The sequence below is a fragment of the Vidua chalybeata genome, chromosome 3, assembly GCF_026979565.1.
Source record: "Vidua chalybeata isolate OUT-0048 chromosome 3, bVidCha1 merged haplotype, whole genome shotgun sequence".
Taxonomy (NCBI): domain Eukaryota; kingdom Metazoa; phylum Chordata; class Aves; order Passeriformes; family Viduidae; genus Vidua; species Vidua chalybeata.
Window position 1 is genome coordinate 52,753,275 of NC_071532.1, and position 20,280 is coordinate 52,773,554.

General features: G+C 37.9%; 1 protein-coding gene across 9 annotated transcripts in view; it reads right to left on the minus strand.

Annotated features, from left to right (window-relative positions):
• TULP4 (TUB like protein 4) overlaps positions 1 to 20,280 on the minus strand; it is a 146,623-nt gene that overhangs the window by 99,580 nt on the left and 26,763 nt on the right. For all 9 annotated transcript variants that reach the window (XM_053937814.1, XM_053937815.1, XM_053937812.1 and 6 more), the window contains one exon: positions 16,988 to 19,281. In XM_053937814.1, the coding sequence (XP_053793789.1) occupies positions 16,988 to 17,239 (252 nt within the window). In that variant the 5' untranslated portion in view covers positions 17,240 to 19,281. The remainder of the gene's footprint in view (positions 1 to 16,987; positions 19,282 to 20,280) is intronic.

Genomic DNA, 20,280 nt, shown 5'->3' on the forward strand with positions numbered 1-20,280 from the left:
ACTACAGCATCCAAGAAAGCTTCAACAGAGTCAGAGCTCTGCTTGATACAACAGAAATTATCACTCTGCTTTTTAGCTATTTCAATTAATGTACATTTTAAATTAAAACAGCCATTCTATTTTTAACTTACAAACACCAAACACACATTAGTAAGGAGAAACTGAAATCTGCAATGTCTGCCTACTTTATAAACCTTCAGCCATACTGTGTATAACAACCCTTGGATACTGGTCACAAACCAGAATGTTTACAAAATCTTTCACTCAGAAGACAATATACATGTGCTCCTGATCCTGATGTATAGGGAATTCCACACAGAAGCCACCTCAGCACTGGCACTAGGGATTCCACCAGGACTGCTGGCAACAGGTGAGTATAAACCTTAAAGGCTGAAAAAAATTCTTACAGCTGTCACATTTTGCATATCCTCTCTAATTGGTATCTCTCTGATTATCCTTCAGAAAGTCACCTTCTAGCTTTTCACAAACACTGATTTCACATAAAGAGATTCAAGAGGAATAAAAGAAGAAAAGGTAAAATATGGTAACTTAGTTATTAAAATATTTTTAAAGAAAAAGGATGAAACTGCACAGAGGCAGGAAGAGAAGATCACAGAAATGTTACCTGAGAAAAAGCAGCAGTTAAATCAATGATGATAATGATGATTGTCACTGTTATTATTATTGCTACTATCATCATCATTTGTTTATTTGTACCATTTAAATAAAGATCTAAAAGGGCCATATGGAAAAAAAAAAACCATCAATAATGCCATCATGAAGTGGCAGCCATGTAATGCAGAAGCCAATCATGGGTTGCCAGAAGGTATAATAAAAGCACAGCATGATGTTCAGGGTGTGTTTGTTTAGAAATTTAGAGCTGAGAGCATGGGTGGACTCTTCCAAAATATTAAGTCATGTTATAGACTTTTCTTCTGCCCTCAATAATTTAACCTGTTTGCAGACAATAATTTGGCACAGGTAAAGGATTACAGTTCAGATAACAAACATGGCAGCAACACAGATTTCATTCAAAGTATCTTCTATCAAGGAAGATCTACTTATGGACAAATCTGTAAAAACCAGGATGCTTTAAATAAGCCCTTGTCATTGATCCTCATTTGCCTATAGCATTCTGATAGCTCCAAAAGGCTTTCCTTGGGAAAGACAGCAAGAAGATATCACCCAGGCCAGTAACATCCAAAACCTCAAAAGGATGCATCTTTACACTTCTGGGCTTCATCCAACAAAACAGTGACTTACTTGAGTATTCTGTGCTTAATGGGTGGATAAGGGTCCTAATACACCAATTCCAAGCAAAGCAAGCAAACTCACATTTCAGAAAAGCAGCTTTCTTACTTGCATCAGCACTTCCATCTCCTTTTTGCAGCTGGTCACCCATGGGCAGGTAGGAAGGGCCAGGCAAAACCAAACTGCAACCGGCAGTCTGCCTGTCAGCAAGGCAGCCTGCCTGCTCTGGATCAGATCCAGGCCCAGGATGCATTGCACCACGAGTTCCACTCCTGTATAACAACTCACATTTTTGTGTTAACATTTCAGCATGCACTTCTTCTCTTGCCCTTTTCTGCAAGACTTGTTTATTTCAACTGAGCTATTTTTGTCTATTTTGCATCCCCTCCCTATGCTCTTTTATCTGCTACTCATATTTTTTCCATTCCTTTCAGTAACATGGAACTAATCCCTTTGTGGGTGGCTTGCACAAGGACAAGCCCAACAGACCTCTTGCCTGATTTTTATTTAGTTATTTATTTATTTTTAATCTTGCCTGGCTATGTATTTTATTTGGCAGCTTTACGTAGAGATTTCCTTTTCGTGTTTTAATTCAGGCCATAGAGCCCTCAATAGGAAACTTAATAAGTTACCTAAAATAAATAACTGACATTCAAATAATTTCACACTACACATGGGCAAGAAGAGTTGTTGCAATAAAGCATTTCAGTGATAAAGGAATTCACAGGCCCAGACAAGAGGTAAAATCTAAAGGTGCTATTATCTAATGCCTTTCATCTGAAAGGACCCTGGAGCTGTTGTTATACAGCATTGTTTATAAAAGGGAGCTCATAAAATAGATTAATACCCTAAAAGATCCAGCATTCTATTTCTACTAGGGTTTGTCATACACTTGTATTTTTTAAGAGCTTTGTGATGTCACCAAGGTTTGGCATCCTTGTGACTGAGAGATCTTGCCTCCATCTTTTCTGCTCTGTAGCTTGACTTGGTCACTTACTGCTGGCATCTTTCACTGAAAAAAAGCCCTGCAGAATAGGGGAAGCAAGCAAAGAGCTTCTGCTCCAGCTTCAGGGATAGCCTGGCTCCAGGGACAGGTCCAGCTACCTACAACACAGAGTGCTACCACTGGAGACGTGCAGTGGCTCTCACAGCTGTATAAGGCACAACCATTTATCATCACTGGTGGTAACAGCACAAAGGAGACTGGCAGCCAGACCTCACTGCTCAGCAGGGCTGTGACAAAGCACCTGGGCTCCACATACAGGCTCTTGCTCAGGTAACTTCCACCTGAGGGACAGACAGGTACGAGGTACCTGTTTGCTTTTATTGCTTCTGGGAAGGACATCACAGTAGTGCCCCACACAAAGCCCAGTCATGTGGCAGAGGAGAAGCTAAAGCATCTAATTTTCTCTTAAAGCCTGAATAAGATATTTGTCCATCTGCTTCCAGAACAATGAAAAACTGTCAGGAAATTTCAAAAGAGCAGCCAGAGTTATTAGCTTGCTAATAACCACCCAAAAATGAATACAAATTGGTGAGCAGCCTTCCATCAAACACTTCTGTGACTGTCGTGACTAGAGGTGCTCCAAAAATTTTCAGCTGATTAAAAAACCTCAAAATAAGCCTCTTATCTTCAACTATTATTGGCTCACATAAATAGAAATCTGTGTCTTCAATTTTATATGATGTGTTTTCAAGGTTTCCCTTCCTTACTCATCTCAAATAGTGAATGAAGAAAGCAACTGACTGTTTTTCTAAGCAAAAATGCAAAGATGAAGAGGAGTGAGCAAATGGCTTTTGAAAGCTTTTTTGTATTTTAAGTGAAAAGTTCAAATACTTTCAACTTGTAAAAACAAAACCACAAAAAACCCAAAACAAAGTTGTCACTAAAAACAGATTAGACTAAAATTTTACAGAATCTAACATGTTCCATTAAAAGCAGTACCATCCTCACAAATATTTAAAAAATAATAACCCATCTTTCTCTATTAGGGAAAATACCCATTTCACAAGAATAGTAGCTAAATCTACACTGACAGAAGTTACCCATGAGTGCCACAGCACAGTATGATGGAGCTGTCACTGTTAAAGAACACTTGTAAAAATATTTTGGAAAACCAGCCATCATCACATTGGACAGTGACCTTGAAAAAGCTTTCTCTGCCACAGCCTGGAAGTATAAAAATTATTTTAAAAGACATTTTACCCTCTTTTTAAAGTCTCCAGTACAGTTCATGCACCTTCTGTAGGTTATTTTATGGGCCTCTGCCTCATTTTGGCAATGTAAGGACTAGAAAATGCAGCCTTTAGGTTGATTTACTTAACAGTAGCAAATGTATACTCAATGAATTTGTTCCTATGTGTATCCAAAACTCACTTCCACCGACATTCAAGATAAAAAGTTAACACTTCAAAGTTACCACAGTAAAGAGAAAGGAAACATTTTTTTATTTCTTTTGCAAAAAAAGGAATAACTTTACTCATAAATGCAACAGTATGTTCCATTAAATACACTTAAACCTGTTTGAAATACATGTTTCACAGAGTATCTAGGAGAGCAAACCCTCATTAACCTACAAAACCTTCATTACTGGTGAGGATTAAAAGCTCAACCTGGTTTTTTGGACCACGGAGGTATTTGCTGTAGTGGTGAGGATACACTAAGTTGGCTGATAAACTGCCAGGTTTCTCATCATTTCCCATCATTTCTCAAGTGATTCTGGAGTTAATTGGCAATAAGAAACTTCATTTACTAACTGACTTTCTTCTAGCTTTCACGCCTACCCAAGGGAGTCACACACCATGTTTCAGACTCAAATACCTGTAATTCTCAGTCTTAATAATCGCTGCAGCATATAAATACATCACAGATTATTTTCCTTTTTAGCATACTTTTAAAAGTCAAGCTTAATAAGAACATATTAGATCTGACATCACTAATGTTATTATCAACAACACTGAACTCAACTATTAAAGCCTGTCATTGACATGAATCATGTTATCCCTCCTCTGGGCACAATCCGCATCATTACAATTGTTCTAAAGCTCAGAACAGGTGATTTGTAAGCTGATTAATTGACTGAATCACAGCGAGATGGATGTAAAACATAGCTAAATATCCCCTTACTCTGACTGCTGTATACCTAGGTTTTAAGCTTTAAAGGTAGCTATGCTGCCCATTGAGGAATTCCTCGAGATTAGCTAGATATATACCAAAAAACCTCACTGTACTGGTGCCCACATTCAATGGGGTCAAATATTACTCATGATAAAACACTGAAGATGAGTAATGAAAATTTATTTTTAAATTGGCTTGTGAAGTCAGATACTCAGAAGAATACCAAGATTAAACTGACAAAGACAAATGCCAAGAAATGTTGGCTACCTGTGTAGAAGTATAGTATCTGATCATTTAATGAAAATTAATTGATTCATCTTCACAGGTGCAAAGACAGAAAAATTAGAACTACCATTTTTCAGAAAATGAGAAATACATCCAGGTTATGGTGAAAAGCTATGTGGGGGAAAAAAACAAAAAAAAACCCAAAAAAAACAAAAAGAAAAAAAAAACCACAAAAACAAAACAAAAAAAAAAAAAAAAAAAAACACCACCCCAAAAAAACTAAACCTTCACAGCAACACTGAGCTGCTGAACCATTAGACTTTGTTTTTCTTCATGGCCTTGACTACATACTTACTACTTTCCAAAACAAGTAATGTGGAACTTGTTTGGGCAACTTTCCCTCACCCACAGCAACTGCACAGGCATTGAATAGAAGAAAATGACAAGGAGTCAAAAAATAGAGTATGTATCCAGGTAATTGAAAACTGAATCACAATACGTATGCACCAACACATTCAAAGAAATGAAGTGACATGGTAAATCAAGTGCAGCTATTGCTGACATTACATAACTTCTGGTAGCTCAATCTTTCTCTGATACACAATGGCTGTCTGACAATTTGCTCAAGTTTTACAAAAGAAGTAGGATAAACCTACATGTTGCTCCTGACATCCACCATCAACCCACAAAGCGATGAGCAGGACTGATATCTACTATCTACATTTAACTAACAGCTATTAAAGTTGTCATCTCTGGTTTGGATCACTCACTGCAGAGGATGAACATACTGTGACAACATCTGATAGCTGTTTATGAATACAGGACATCACAACTATAGATCCAACCCCAAGGCCTGGCAGAAAGCCACATTAGAAAAGCAGCAGGCAGGCTTGCCCTCTTCTCTGCCACCTATTCCCGCAAGGTATTCCTGCATCTTGAATCCAAACAGTCCCAAAACTCCCACCCTACCTACACTTCAGGCTCACTCCCACTTCTACCTAAATTCTGAGCTCTTTCCCTATTCTCATAAAAGCTGCTATCACTTAAAGTGCTTAAAGTGAAATGAATTACATATTAGATGCCTACGTCAAGTAATTAAAAGCCTCTGCTGGAACAGATGCTAGTAAAAGTACTAATGGATGCCCACCAGGTAATACTATCTATTTTTCAATAGCACAGTAATAATAATAATACAGTGAGTAGAAATAAAACTAGCAGTTCAGTTGCTAGTAGTATTTGCACCAATCGTTTAAAAATAAAATTTTAATAGCAAGGTATTTCTGATACTACTAGTAGTTTTAGAAAAAAACAACCTAGGAGACTAGAGTGCCTTTCGTATTAAATAGCTTTCAAATTTCTGTCCTTAAGATTACAAATGTAAAGGCCACAAGAAACTTAAAAACCAGCTGCCCAAACCCATCAAGTTTAAAAGATTTTAAGTCTCTCTCTCATTATTTTCAAACAGGAGATACACTTGCTACTAAACCTCGGTGCATCTCAGTATAAAAGTCTCTTGCTCAGAAATTACATTGAAAAAATCTCAAATGAAGTCATAAAATGCCTCGTGCATAGAATACAAATTCTTTATATTGTGCTTTCTGGTCTTATGGGCAAAACGGAAGATTTTCAAATCTGGCAAACCTGTTCTGATTACCGTTACAATTATGCATCAAAGCTGCAGAAAGAGCAATTAAAATGTGAATGAGGCATTATGAAAATATTCTGTATGTATGGAAACAAAATTACACATATTTGCCTCAAATGGTAGTGTAGGATCACCTGGATTTAGAGAAGCCTCTCCTCCCTTTTCATGTTTTAGATGTTTCATTTTAGTTGTCAGCAGCAAGACCTTCAGGATGGAAACATGACCTACACCTATAATTCCTGACACCCACTGCCTTGCAGTAAATACGGTCATCTCCCCGACCAGTGTAATCACAACTACATCTCACTCCTCCACTCTGAGGCAACTGAGGAGGAGGCTGGCTGAGGGAGGACAATTTTAACACTAAGTGACCACAGAGACTAGAATCCTCACCACAATTAACCCAAAGAAACACCAGCTTCAGACAGGCCCTTTAATAAAACATAACAACATTGTGTCAAAGCCTAATTCGAATCTGTTTACTCAGCAGAATAACTTTATGGCAGCCATAAGGCATAACAACAAGGTATAATTGGTTTCATAAATAGTATGTATGAAAATGACAATATCAAAATCTAATTTGTTAACCTCCCTGCTGGATTTGTTTCTTCTGGAGAAAGAACTTAGGGCAGGACAAATTCTGTCATTATGAACAACTCTCAATTTGAAGCACTGCTTCAAAAGACTTCTGATTTCCTTCAAAAGAGAACAACATCTACATATATGCCAATAGGTATTTCTCAATAAACAAGCCTTGGTTTGTATTTTTATAACTTGCATAATTGTTGCTAATATTCAAGAAAGCTAATGACATCAGATTTCTCTCACAAGTGAAATGCAGAGTCTGGAACCTCTAATTAGTAGGAGGACTACTAAACCTGAAGAAACTGTTGAGAGTCTTATTCTGGAAACAGCAAGAATGCTGGAAATGCAGTGAAATGTAAATTAAACACATAGATGATGATTTTTCATGAGAAAACAGTAATTCCTACTCTAACATCTGTGATCAATGGGGTATTTTCTGGGCAAAAGCAGAATTGCTAAGATAATGTACATAAGAAAACATTTATCTTAGAGACCAATAAACATAACTTATGCTAAGGCATCATTTTGTACAGTAAAGCAATCTGAGCCTGGAAGGAAGAACATCAAATGTTCTTCCATTTCATAGATTTTATTCAGTACTTGTCCCATTTAGGTTATTAAGCATATGCCTAGCTCAAGACATTACCAGAACAAGAAGTGATAGGCACCCTCAAACTGCAGCCTTTCTTAGCCACTTAATCATCTGCATACTTCTAAGACACCTTATTTCAAGGAACTAAACATTTTGAGCATCCATTCCTTAAAATAAACACAACTCCTTCCACAACAACACCCTTTATTAATTAATCAGCCATACAACATTCTCACTTCCATTCAGCAGCTGGAACCACAGTTCCATCGTATGCTCATAGGAAACTGCTCAACTGAAGAGCAGGACATTTGTGTATTATCAAAAAATACTGCACAGGACCAAATAAGAATTGGGGAAAGGGAAAGAAGGACAAACAGGATCCTTTTTCTTTATGATAGCCCTAACATGCTATCATAAATGCCCTGTTGTACCCCTTATAAACTAAGTTCTCTAGTATGCCATCAACACTCCTTTTACCCAAAGCAGAGCACCAGAAAGCAGTGTCAATCTGTCCTCAAAACAGCCTTCTGGGGTATCTTCACATGTGCACCCTTGACAGTTAAGGTCATTCCTCAAGAAAGGTCCTCATTAGGGAAGCTACAAGTCACAGAGTATCACAGAATGAACTAGACTGGAAAAGGCCTTTGAGATCATCATGTCCAACCTATAACCTAACACCTCCTTAACAACTAAACCATGGCACTGAGTGCCATGTCCTGTCTTTTTCTAAACACAGCCAGGGACAATGACTCTTCCGTCTCCCTGGGCAGAACATTCCAGTGCCCAATCACTCTTTCAGTGAAGAATTTTTTTTTAATGTTTTTAACCTAAACTTCCCCAGGCACATATAAGGTTAAATATCCCCATTTTTAGTATTTTGTAATCAAATAATCAAGATTTTTAAGTCTCCTTTCTACTTTTATTTTTTTCCACTGACATAATTCTATGTTGCGTCTCTACCTGAAGAATGACCTTGATATTCCTTTTGGGGGAATTGGTTTTCCTGTAAAACTCAACCCCTTCTAGCTCTTTCAGGTTTGAGGCTTTAGAGCTGTCTCTTCCCAAGGTGGAAGAACTCTCTTTTTGCCATCTTACTCAGAGGACTGCATTTCTTCTTTAACAGGCTGAAATATTCACTCTTTCCCAACTTCTCCAATATCTCTTGCAGGTGCTTATATTTGGCCCCCTCTCCAGGACACCACTCAAGAGATGAACAGGACATGACCATACTGCTGATAATCAGCCTTCTGCTGTTGGCCATTATCCTCTGGAAGCTACATCTGTGGAACTGACTGCTGCCTTCTGCTGACTGTCAGTGCATGCCAGATCCCCCACACGTTTGCTCAGCTTCACAAAAGCCAGTGCCATTCTCCACCCGGACAACATTTTGAGGCTGGCTGCACTCCAGCTGCACCTGTGGCTCCTGCACATGGGCAGGTACATGCACACACCTCTCCTAGGCAGTGTGCATCTGCTACTGCAGGTTTGTTCACACTCCTGCCTTGTCTTTCCCTGATGAAACAATTACTTGCCGTTTTCTCAATTTACAAGCAGATGAGCCAACTCAGTAACTGGGGCAATAGTACCTTGTGATACAATTTCCTCCAGAAGTCTGATCTTTCAATGTCTACATTTAGCATTTTTTATCACTTTGTTTGAAGCAGGGCTGTAGGTTTCTACAGCTTACAACAGACTCCTGTTCTGTAACTTCTTCTAAACCTTTTCAAACACCATGATTTGTGCATCTAAACAGTTCCTTCTCTTCAGCTCAATGACAATTTTCCTTCCCAAATTCTGTTTCTCTTATGAAGTCACTCACATCCAACAGCTTGACTTTCTTCTGTATTTTAATAACATCTGCATGAGGATTTTGACTATGCTCTCCAACTCTTTGACTACTTGGGAAACCATATGGATTTCTCCTCAGGAAAAAAAAAATCCTCCTCTTCTAGCACAGCAGCTTGTTCTCATTTTAGCCAAACTTGAATGGATTCTCTCCACATTTTTGTATACTTAGCACTTCCTGCCTGCCTTCAAGAGCTGTTTTTTGATGCTGCTTCACCAATTTTTGTACAAGAGATTTCACTTAGACTTACAAATAGATTTCACAGAGTCACAGAGTGATTGGGGTGGAACCTCTGGAAATTCTGAGCTCCCTGCTCAGGCAGGGACATGGATTTGCTTGCCCAGGACTGTGTTCAGATGGCTCTTTTGATTATTTCCAAGGATGGAGACTCTAAAACCTCTTTGGGCTATCTAAGCCACCTACTCTCACAGTAAAAAAACCATTTTCTGATGTTCATGGGGAACCTTCTGCAGTTTAGTTTGTGCCCTTTACCTCTGTCCCTGGGAACCACAAAAAAGAGCCTGGCTCCATCTTCTTTGCATCCCCCCTGCAGGTATTACATACATGAATAAGATTCGTCTGGACTTTCTCTTTAGGCTGAATAATCCCAGCACTCTGTCTTTCCTCACAGGTGAGGTGCCCCAGTCCCTCAATCATCTTTGTGGCCCTTCACTGACCTCTCTTACTGGAGAACCCCCAATCCAGAACATGATTCTCCAGGTGTGGCCTCACCAGTGCTGTGCAGAGAGTATGGACCACCTGCCTTAAACAGCTGGCATAAATACTTCTCCTGATGCCACCAAGGACACAGTTTGTCCTCTTTGTGGTAAGGGTTACACAGCTCGCTCACGTTCAACATTCTGATTAGGGTAAACAAAGTTGTGTTTTATTCATTAGTAAAGTCACCTACATACATTTCACTTCCTAATAATAATAATAATACAAAAATCAATGCATAAGGATACTATTTCCCAGTAATTTGTCCTAATTTGTCAAGTCATTCTAGAACTGGAATATCACAATTCCAATGAAAACCATAAACCGGCATTTATTTTTGAAAATGCATAAGAATTTCCCCAATTCAACTTCATTTTCATTACTTCCCATAACATTTGTATTATACAAGTGGATTCTTCTGGACTTTCTCTTTAAAGAAGTTCCTAATGCAAAGAGGATATTGAGAATTTCCTCAGAAGTTCATGTATGTTCACAAAGGATTGCTATTAAAGCAGAGATGCTGGTTGCCCAAGGATAAGTGCCTATAAAACATCTTTTGTCCATCCTACTACATTCTAGCTACACTTGACAAGCAGTTACTTGATACTCTACATTCAATTATATTGTGAAATGTTTATAGTTTGTAATGGATATCTTACCTGTTCAGACTATCTGTAGTTTGATTAACTCCTCTGGGAACTGTTTAAACCAAGGCAGTGTCCTTAATGATTATTATGGCTCAGAAATGCCATCATAAAACCTAATTTCTCCACTATTCAGATGCTCAATATGTATATGCTATACAAGGCCTTCAGAAGTTCATATTAAATTCGTTATTGAACACTTTACTCAGAAAGTGCTCATATTCCAAGCTTAGGTATCTACTGTCTAATAGGTGAGTAATCTCATCTATTCAGTACATCAATAGGTCCTCATCATTAAACTTAGGTTAAAGAAAATGCATTTATTTTCCTTGAACACACAAATTATCATGTGGAACAACTGCTTCTATACAAAACAATAAAGTATCTTCATCCCAATTCAAAAAGCAAGAAATGCCCCTCAGGCATGTCATTATCTTAAAATATGCAAGTTGTTAACTTTCAGCAATTTTTTTAATAAAAACTTGGGGTAATTTCTGATATAGGTGAGCTTGCTTCCACTTCAGACTTTTTTGAGTAGAATTATGTAACAACAAAACTTTAGCTACATGTTATGTCATGATAATTTTTTTTTAACTGCATGGATGACCCACTTACAAATATAATTAATTTTGTTTAAAAGCTGACAGTATTCTTTTCACATCATATATTCAATTTTTGCTCAGTTTTCAGGGTAATTAGCTATATGCTTATTACTACAAACCAGAAAAACTGCAATTTAAAATTTTCCAAAGCTGATGATCTAACCTTTGCAGGAAACAAACTGCTGCATGACCTACAAGAGCAATTTCCAAGCAGCAGATCAATGCAGCATTATCAACTCTCATTACTCAGCAACAATTGTGGCAATATTGGATGGTTTGTTTCAAAGCCACAACTGCATAAGAATAAACATTGAGCAGAGAGGCTGGGATTCTGAGGCAATTGAGAAAAATGGACAGAAAGAAAAGGCTTTTCACAAAAATATTTGTGAAAGTAGGAGATGGGTGTGGCTGGAAAAAAAACAGTACCACAAAGAAAAAGAAGACTCACTGAAGGTGAGTGAACGAACTCTACAGGAGGTGTGCTGGTACATAAGGTTAGGCCATACCTTGGCATTTGCAAATTGATACAGGGCATAGAAATGGGAAACAGCAAGACTACTATTTGTCATTTAAGGGAAGAGAATCACCCATTTCCAACTTATTGCTCCATTTATTTTCTTTAACAATTCCCCTAAGAGAAGGCTATGAAAGGCACCTCTGCATACCATGGAGCACGTTTAAACTTCAGCAAAGTTTGAAAAGACTGGTAAAAGACTATCAAAAAGGTTTAAAATGTATTTTGGCTCTTTTAATATTTGCTTGAAGAAATAAAAGCACTCAAGCACCCAGACTAAGTGCAGAGCAGATGGTTCAAGAAGGTGCATTAAGGAGCCTGCATGAAAGCCCAACATGTCTGTCCTTTCTGAAAACAGGCACTCAGAACAGCCTGGCAATACCAGTCACAGTACAAGTGAAACAGAGCCAGCAGAGTCAAGCATGGGACCTGTTGTCCTACAAGTCAGTCCCCACTAGTTCTGCCTTTCTGCAGCATTATTCTTCTGTAGCCATAATAGTTTAAGGACAGAGGAAGAGTATGGTTTGTAGACAGATTTAGCATTGTATCAGGTAGGAGGGATGTAAAAACCATGCAGGCTTTCAGAAATACAAGTCCTTCTTCAGAACCTTGTATGCCCAAAAGCTTGTCTGTCTTTTCCAATTACACTAGCTTTCTTTAACAAAGAGACAGCATTTCTGCCAACAAACGTCCTGTCTTCTTTGTGCAGCGACAGAAAAACAGAAAAGAGATCTGCAGTACCACTGCAGTTTACAACAGTGTATGTCTTGTACCACTGAGACTTCTAAAGCCAAAAGGCATCATCATGGCATCATTCTACTTCAGGATTTTTTAATTATTCACCAGTAACAACTGTTCCAGCTGTGTCTGAAAGCAACATTTGATACAAGGGATCCATACTGTAAAGAGTCACATGCTGACTCAATTTTTCTGTCCAAGAATCATAATAAAAATCACATTTAACTTTCAAATGCCAGTTACATTAAAACAAAGTTTCAACAAACAAAAATGTTTTCCTGTATTGTTTTTCTTTATTCTTCCCAGTGACACTACAAACCAAGAAACACTACTGAAAAGGCTTATTTGTTTGGGTTTTTAAAATTTATTTCCTAAACAAGCAATAGACTGCTGGGAAAAAAATCTGCTCTGCAAGATACATACCACCTCAAAAAAAATGGGACAGGGATAAAGAAAAGCTTTCTTTCTTTTTAAAACCAGGAAAAAACATTTTTAAGCTCCTTCTACTCTAAACCAAAACAAAATCAAGAACTGTGCAGACTTCCATAACTAATGTAGTATGAAAACCAACATGTATTGAATATTTTTAAAGGACAGTGTTCCTTTGAAAAGCTGTAACTAATTTATTTGACAGTCCAGCTGAGATAGGTTTACATCCCCATCTACTAAAACCTGTGCTAAATGAAACAGGAAGGGTTTTTTGCAGCTGTAGACATGTGCTTAGAACACTCAAATAATGACAAATGTAAATAAATAATTTCCTTTATCTTTACAGTAAAAAATGTTATATAGGCTCAATAATGTATTCAGCTTGTTACTTAATTCACTGCATCTAATTTGCATATACTTGTAATACTTTTTAATGCTTCAGTCTAGCAATTAGCATACTGATTCTTATTAAATATATCAAAGATGTCTTTTTAGTTAGCACAGTGAAAAGCAAATGTACACCTGCAAAACATTTTTTTAAGCACTAGCAATTTAAGAAACATTAAGTGCCATAAAAATTGGTACCATCTTAATACGCTAGACACAACAGAAACCATTAGAAGAAACACTTACAATGGCACCATCCAACCTTACAGATTTTCACTGGAAGGAAAATCCATATAAGGCTAATTGAAGCCTTCTAAATTAAGTTTGGGCTTTTTTTTCTAATTATCTCTCACAGAGGCCCCTGAAAATCTCTCCCCAGAAAACTCAAGATGGGTCAGATGCTGAAAGCTGGTATCTCTGTAGCACTATTAAAAAATACTCAGTCTGGCACACTTCAGAGCCTACTGGTCACATATTTTGTATCACAAAATGCAATATTGTCACCCCTTGCCACAGAATAAATGCGAATATGCTTATTTTAATTTTGTGATTCTCCTTAGTAACTACAAAAAAAGAGGTTGTTGCAAACTCTAACAACCAAACAAAACAATTGTAGAAACACAAGTGTGGCTCACACTACAACACTTAATTCTCAATTACTGTTCAACATGATGAGTCATTCAAATCCAGCACTATAATATGCATGTCTGTAATTCAGTCCTGGGGATTCCTCATTCTTGTTTGTTCTGATAGGCTACCAGTATGTTATTAGAGTCAAGAAAATAAACCAAAAAGTTTTCAGTGAATCTCTTCAGCAGTCATAAAAAGATTGCAAAAATACATCACAAGCATTCACCTTCTTGACTCATTTAAAAATAGTCTCACATTCTTGCCAGAAGCACAGCGCTGCCACATTACCTCTTCTTCTAGATTTTCACTTAAAAACTGAAATACAATGTAGTGCTCTGCCCACAGCATATTGTTAATTACACCCCAAATGGCAAACATGTAGTTTCTATATTGTCACTCTTCCATTCTGTTCATTCCAGCATTTTATACTTAATAATTGAATGCATACTAATGTTGAAGTAGCACTGTATGACTGAAAAGCAATAAACTTCACTTGGCACCCTAGCTTTATCCCAGAGAAAAATATAGGTATAAATCATCATTTATAAATAAACTATAAAATAGGTATAAATCACCATTTCTGGGAACAAGACAACACAATGCTTCTAGAACTGGTCAGCAAATCAAACAGACTCTTATGAGTTTTAAGTTAATCACAATCTAAGGGCCCACTCTGTGCAACAAACGTGGCTTTAATCAGACACACATACCAGGATGTGCTTGCAAAATCAGCATTTTCCATTATGAATGGTGGTACACAATAGAGACAGCATTGTTGTTGGCTTTTTTTAACAGGAGAATAAGAAAACAAAACATTTACTTCTTTTTATGCTAATAGTAGCAATAAGCACTGCTGTTCAATATTTTCTTTCAAGAATCTTTCAGCAGACAGACTTAGAAGAAAAGGAGATTTTTTGTAAAGAAAAAAATCTCACTGTCCATTCAACTATATATCTTTAACATTCCTATCCAAACCAGTGGGATTCTCCTATAAAAGGATTAAATTCAGTAAGCCTGGTAAAGAGCGCTCTGTAACACATCACCTTGTAAGAATGAATTTTTACTTACAACGATGATCAAAAAAACATGACAGTAGGAAAATCTGATAGCAGCCAGACTCATCACAGAAAGCTACTCCCACTAAAGCCACTTCTCTCTTCCTTCAGTTGCATCCCACCATATCAGTTTTGTTTTAGAGAGACATAAATTGGCAGTCTCTACTCTGGTCATTGACACAATTCCTGCTGTCAGGAGGATTACTTACAGTAACACAACCTTTTATTAATCGCCAGCTTGACCCAAACAACAACAACAAGAAGATTCAAATAGAAAAGTTTCATTTAATTTGAGTCCCTCTCTCATTCCAATCACTGTTAGCTGAAAGGATGTGCAAACAGCACAACTAAATCGACACAGCAATGATGCAATGACCCAGAAAGAGACTCTAATGGCCAACGGAGTAAATAAAGCAAAACTAGCCAAACCCAAAGGGCAGCATGCACATAAACATCTTCTCCACTTAAATGGGCACATATTGAAACCTAGTCTTGTATTTCCAAGTTCTGCAATAAGACTTCACAGAAACAGAAACGTCTTATATAGTTCCCAAAACATACATTACACAAAAGAAGAGAAACAAGTGCCCAGGTTCACTGAAAATTTAGATTACAAAATATGGAGAAATGAAAAGCGATTATTATGTCACACACACTTAAAAAATAAAATGCAATTTGTAATTGAAAATTAAACAGACAACTAGCTGTCATTCAAACCAAAATGCTGGATTCAAATATCATTCTTCCCTTTGGGAAAATGTGGCTGTAATATTTTTGAATGAACCTGATACAAATATATACATGAATCTGTCTTTCATCTATACATATAGAAGTCTGTATGATTTACCATACACCCACACACCTCCATACACACAAAGCATGTGGAAGCAATTATTTCAGACTAAGTATTTGGTGGCTGCTCCCTTTTTTTGCTTAAAAGAGGACTGTTACTAATGTTACACAAGAACCAAAACTATCCCCTTCTGAAACTTTAGTGCAGCTTGGGTTGAAAGAACAACATACATTCCCAGATTCCACCCAGAAAATAGCAAGAGACACCAAAAAAAAAAAAAAAAAAAAAAAAAAAAAAAAACACATTGTAACTTTGGTTTATCTTTGGTTTTCATTTCAGTACTTAAACTGTCATTCCACCCACCAACCTAACAGCAAATCTTTGATTTGAACAGCTTCTTCTCAAAGAGCACATTCGAACATATCCTAAGTAAAAAGCAGAAACAAACTAGGCCCTCCTTGTTGTCTAAGACACTTGGTATGCTACTGGGCATCACCTGCACTTTCCATGGAGCATTATACAGAGAAAGAGATGGGTGCCAGGAAGATGATAAAGCACAGCTGAAATATCAGTTTATACCAACAGATTTATATGCCTTTCAGAAAACATGAATGGAAAAGTTTTTGTATCATTGTACTCAGGACAATGCTTTGCACACTGAAGTTAGAACATTTTACTGCAAGGCACCTCAGCATTTCTCTGAAAGGTCACACTTGGCCTTTTTTTCTAACAAAATGAGAAGTTTTTCCAGATACAACAGCTATCTCCTGTCAGAGGCTGTTCCAGTTTGCAGCTTCTGAAAATCTAGCAGACTTCAACCAAGCTTTTCTCCCATGCCCTGCCCTGCCTCTCCATTAGTCTTCCAGGCCAGACTTTACTCCTGTGTGAAAGCAGTCGACTATCACAGCTTTTAGCTTCCATTAGCATGCATTTATTGCATTTTCTTGGAAACTGGCAGATGCTGGGGAATGAAGGAGAAAGTAGGCCAGACCAAAACAAGCCACATTTCCAGAGAACCTCCCATCAGTCGTGTATACTTGAATTTACCAGAAAAATTCCAATTGACCCAAATCACATTTAGATCAGCTTGAGCCTCCTTCATACCACTCTGTCAAATTCCAAGCAGAAACACTTAAAAAAAAAAAAAAAAAAACACAAAAAAAGAAAGAAAAGGTAGCTATCATTTTCTTTAAAGTGTAACACACATTTTGCTTACCTCACTGTTGTGGCCCCTCAAATTGAAGTTGATTCTCTGAGGGGTGTTCCGGTCCCTCCTGCAATGGCTGGAAGTGAAAGTGACGCCTACAACTCCTCTGCCATTGCCCGTTGCCAACCAGCCTTCCTCATAGTACCGCCTCCTGCACACTGGTTTCTCCTTCTCACTTTTGGGGACTCTGCCTTTCCAGGACAGGCAGAGGATGTTGGAATCGCTGCAAAGAACAGGCCCATGTTCCACTGCTGCATACATGCTTTTTAAATATTTTATTTTTTGACATAAGAAAGTAATATGTCTAGTGCACAAAATTTAAATCAAATTTTTTTTTTTTTTTTTTATTGATAAGACTGACCTGGATAGATCATTGAAAGGGAGGAGGATGGGGTCAGTGTTTATAAATATCCACCAAATGCATAGTGAAAAATTCCTCTATAAAAGATGATGGCAGTTGGCTAAGAAAAAGTAACACTTAAAAAAAAAATTCAGGTTCATTTTTGTTTTGAGTCTGTAGAGTGGGGGTGCACTTATCCTTTGGAGAAACAGCTACTTCATAAGAGGCGCTCAAGAAATGGTTAAGTCATCTTTTTGCTCAACTTGATATAATCTTTATTCAGCCTGAGATTCCAGTTTAGCGTAATGCAATTCCAGAGACAAAGAGTTGCAAATGTGTAGGTTTCAAGTAACTTAAGGCTTTTAAAATTTCCTCCAGTCAGATTTTCTTCAAAAGTTCAGTTGCAGAAATTTAAACACACGCACATACATATATATGTATATATATGACATTCCTCTTTTCCAAGCTGCCCTCTGGCATATCTTTTCCATCTGATGTATTTCTGCTGCTAAAGCTGAAAGAGATTGCATAAAGGGAAAAAAAGGCACACAAACCGTGTGAAACAACAGACCCGAACTTGTGCAGGCACTGGTGTGCCAGGCCAATTGGGAAATCCCTCTTGGTACTGAACCGCTCGTTGGACTCAAAAGTTTTTGCAATCCAAAGCCAATCCAATTTTCATCGCAGCACTTTTTTTCCACCAGAGACCCAACACAGCCTGAACTGTTTATCACGCTATCTTGCCTGCTTTCCCACTTTTTGCTGCCACACACGAATGAAAAAGAACCCTCTCTTCATTTATAGCAGAATCAAAAATGCTCTAAAGCTTTTAGCTTTTAAAGTAGGTACATTTGCCTCAGGTGAACCATGAAGTTCTCTTTCCTGTGAAACGGGCTAAAATGTCAAGCTGTTTTTCCTTTACTTGTCCCTTTTTTTCTGCTACAAGGAATCACAGACTTTTCATTCTACCATAAAAAACAAATGCCAGAATTAAAGCACTCTTTCAAGTAAGCACTCTCTCAAAATCTTCTAAAATTCAAGGAAGGAAGAAATATAATCATCTAAAAAAGAAAGAGAAGCAGCATTAAAAATCTGACTTCCTGGGTTCACTATTTCTCTAGATATTTTCCTTGCTTGTTTGATAGGATCTTTCCTTCTTGATGCTTGTCTACCGCACAGATTCATAGTTCCAGACACAACATTTGCAGCTGTACAAGAAGGAAACATATGAAGTATTCCAATCGTTTTATTTGAATAACATTTACGAGCTCAATTAGCTAGTATTTATATCACACTAAGTGAAAAGAGGAAAAAGGAGAGGGAGAAAGGATATGCAAGTTTGATGACCTGGTTAACTCAAGAAGGATGGCGAGGTTTGCTCAGTTCAATGCCCAGACTTGTCCCATAGTTCCTCAACTTATTTACTTCCAGTCATCATTGCTCAGCAGAAGGTCACGATTTATATTGTCCATTCACAATCTACTGAGCCCAAAGCAAAATGTGCCGAAGACCATACATTATTCCTCTGCTAGAACTAAATCAGTTTCCTCTGCCCTCTTGATTCGTCTGTTTCCCTCACAGCTATCAATTTAGACTGGGGAGGTATTTATTAAGCTTTTTCCGCACAGAGGGTGTTTTTTCTTTCTCTTCTTGCAGACTTTTTTCACCCGTGAAGACCATGTGGAAAGTTGAACATTACTGGCAGGTGTCTTTCCATGGATTACTGATTCCTGTGCTGCGAAGGTGCTCCATCTGGCTCTCAAATTAATTTTCATCAATTGCAAAGCTCTCAGGAATATGCCAGAGCAAGTCTACGTGATGACAAAAACATGTGCGTTTTCATGTACATGCAGTGCACACACCAATCGGGTACTCAGAGCTGCATCTGCCTTTTCAGTTTAGGTGTGGTAAGCTTGTAAGACGGCCGCTACTCAAAACTTGAAACCCCTGGATTCTTCCAACTCTGCGAGGCAAAGCACATACACACACAAAAAGAAAAAAGTGAATAAAATAAGTCACAAAACAAGTTAAAGATATTGGTACTACTGTTACAGTAATCCAAGTATTATGATTAAGGATTTTATACTGGACTCCTACACAGTGTATTATATATAGATAAAAACATTATTCAGAGTATACACGTTTGATATATTTGTATTTGATATACACACAAAGACTAACTACAAAATTTTCTTTCTCACTTCCAAAATTCCCAAAACTTTTCACAATGGACATGTATAGCTAATGAAATGTATCTGGGAAGGATACTTTGGCAGGGAGGAGAGGAGCAGGGAGAGCTTTGTTCTGGTCACAGTCTCTGGGGCAAAGTCTTGAAGATTTCACAACTTTGAAGTGAAGATGGGGAAGGGAGATGTCAGTGATAGAGCAGGCACAAGGCTAGACCCTGAGGCACGCAAACAGAATCACAGAATGGCTGATCTGGAAGGGACCTCTGGACATCATCCGGTCCAAACACTGTGCTCAAGCAGGGTCACCTGGAGTCAGCTGCCCAGGACTGTATGCAGGCAACTTCTGAATATCTCCAAGGATGAAAACCCTATAAACTCTCTGGGCAACCCGTGCCAGTGCTCAATCACCCTCACAGAAAAGTGTTTCCTGATGTTTAGAGGGAGCCATCTGTGTTTCAGTTTGTGCTCATTGCCTCTGGTTCTGTCACTGGATACCACCGTTAAGAGCCTGTCTCTCTCATTTAATTCCCTCCCATCAACTGTACACAACAAGAAGATCTCCTTAAGCTTTTTATTCTCCAAGCTGAAGTCTCAGCTCTCAGACTTTCCTCATAGAAAAGATGCTCCAAACCATGAAAATACAGTACTGAACTTATCAGTCTCAAAGAGACTGGGAAGATTCCTCCAGGGCTTAAACTACTGCTTTGAAGAGATCTAAGGTACTTCAAAATTAAAGCTTAAAAGTCTGAATCAATACGATGAATTTAAAAACT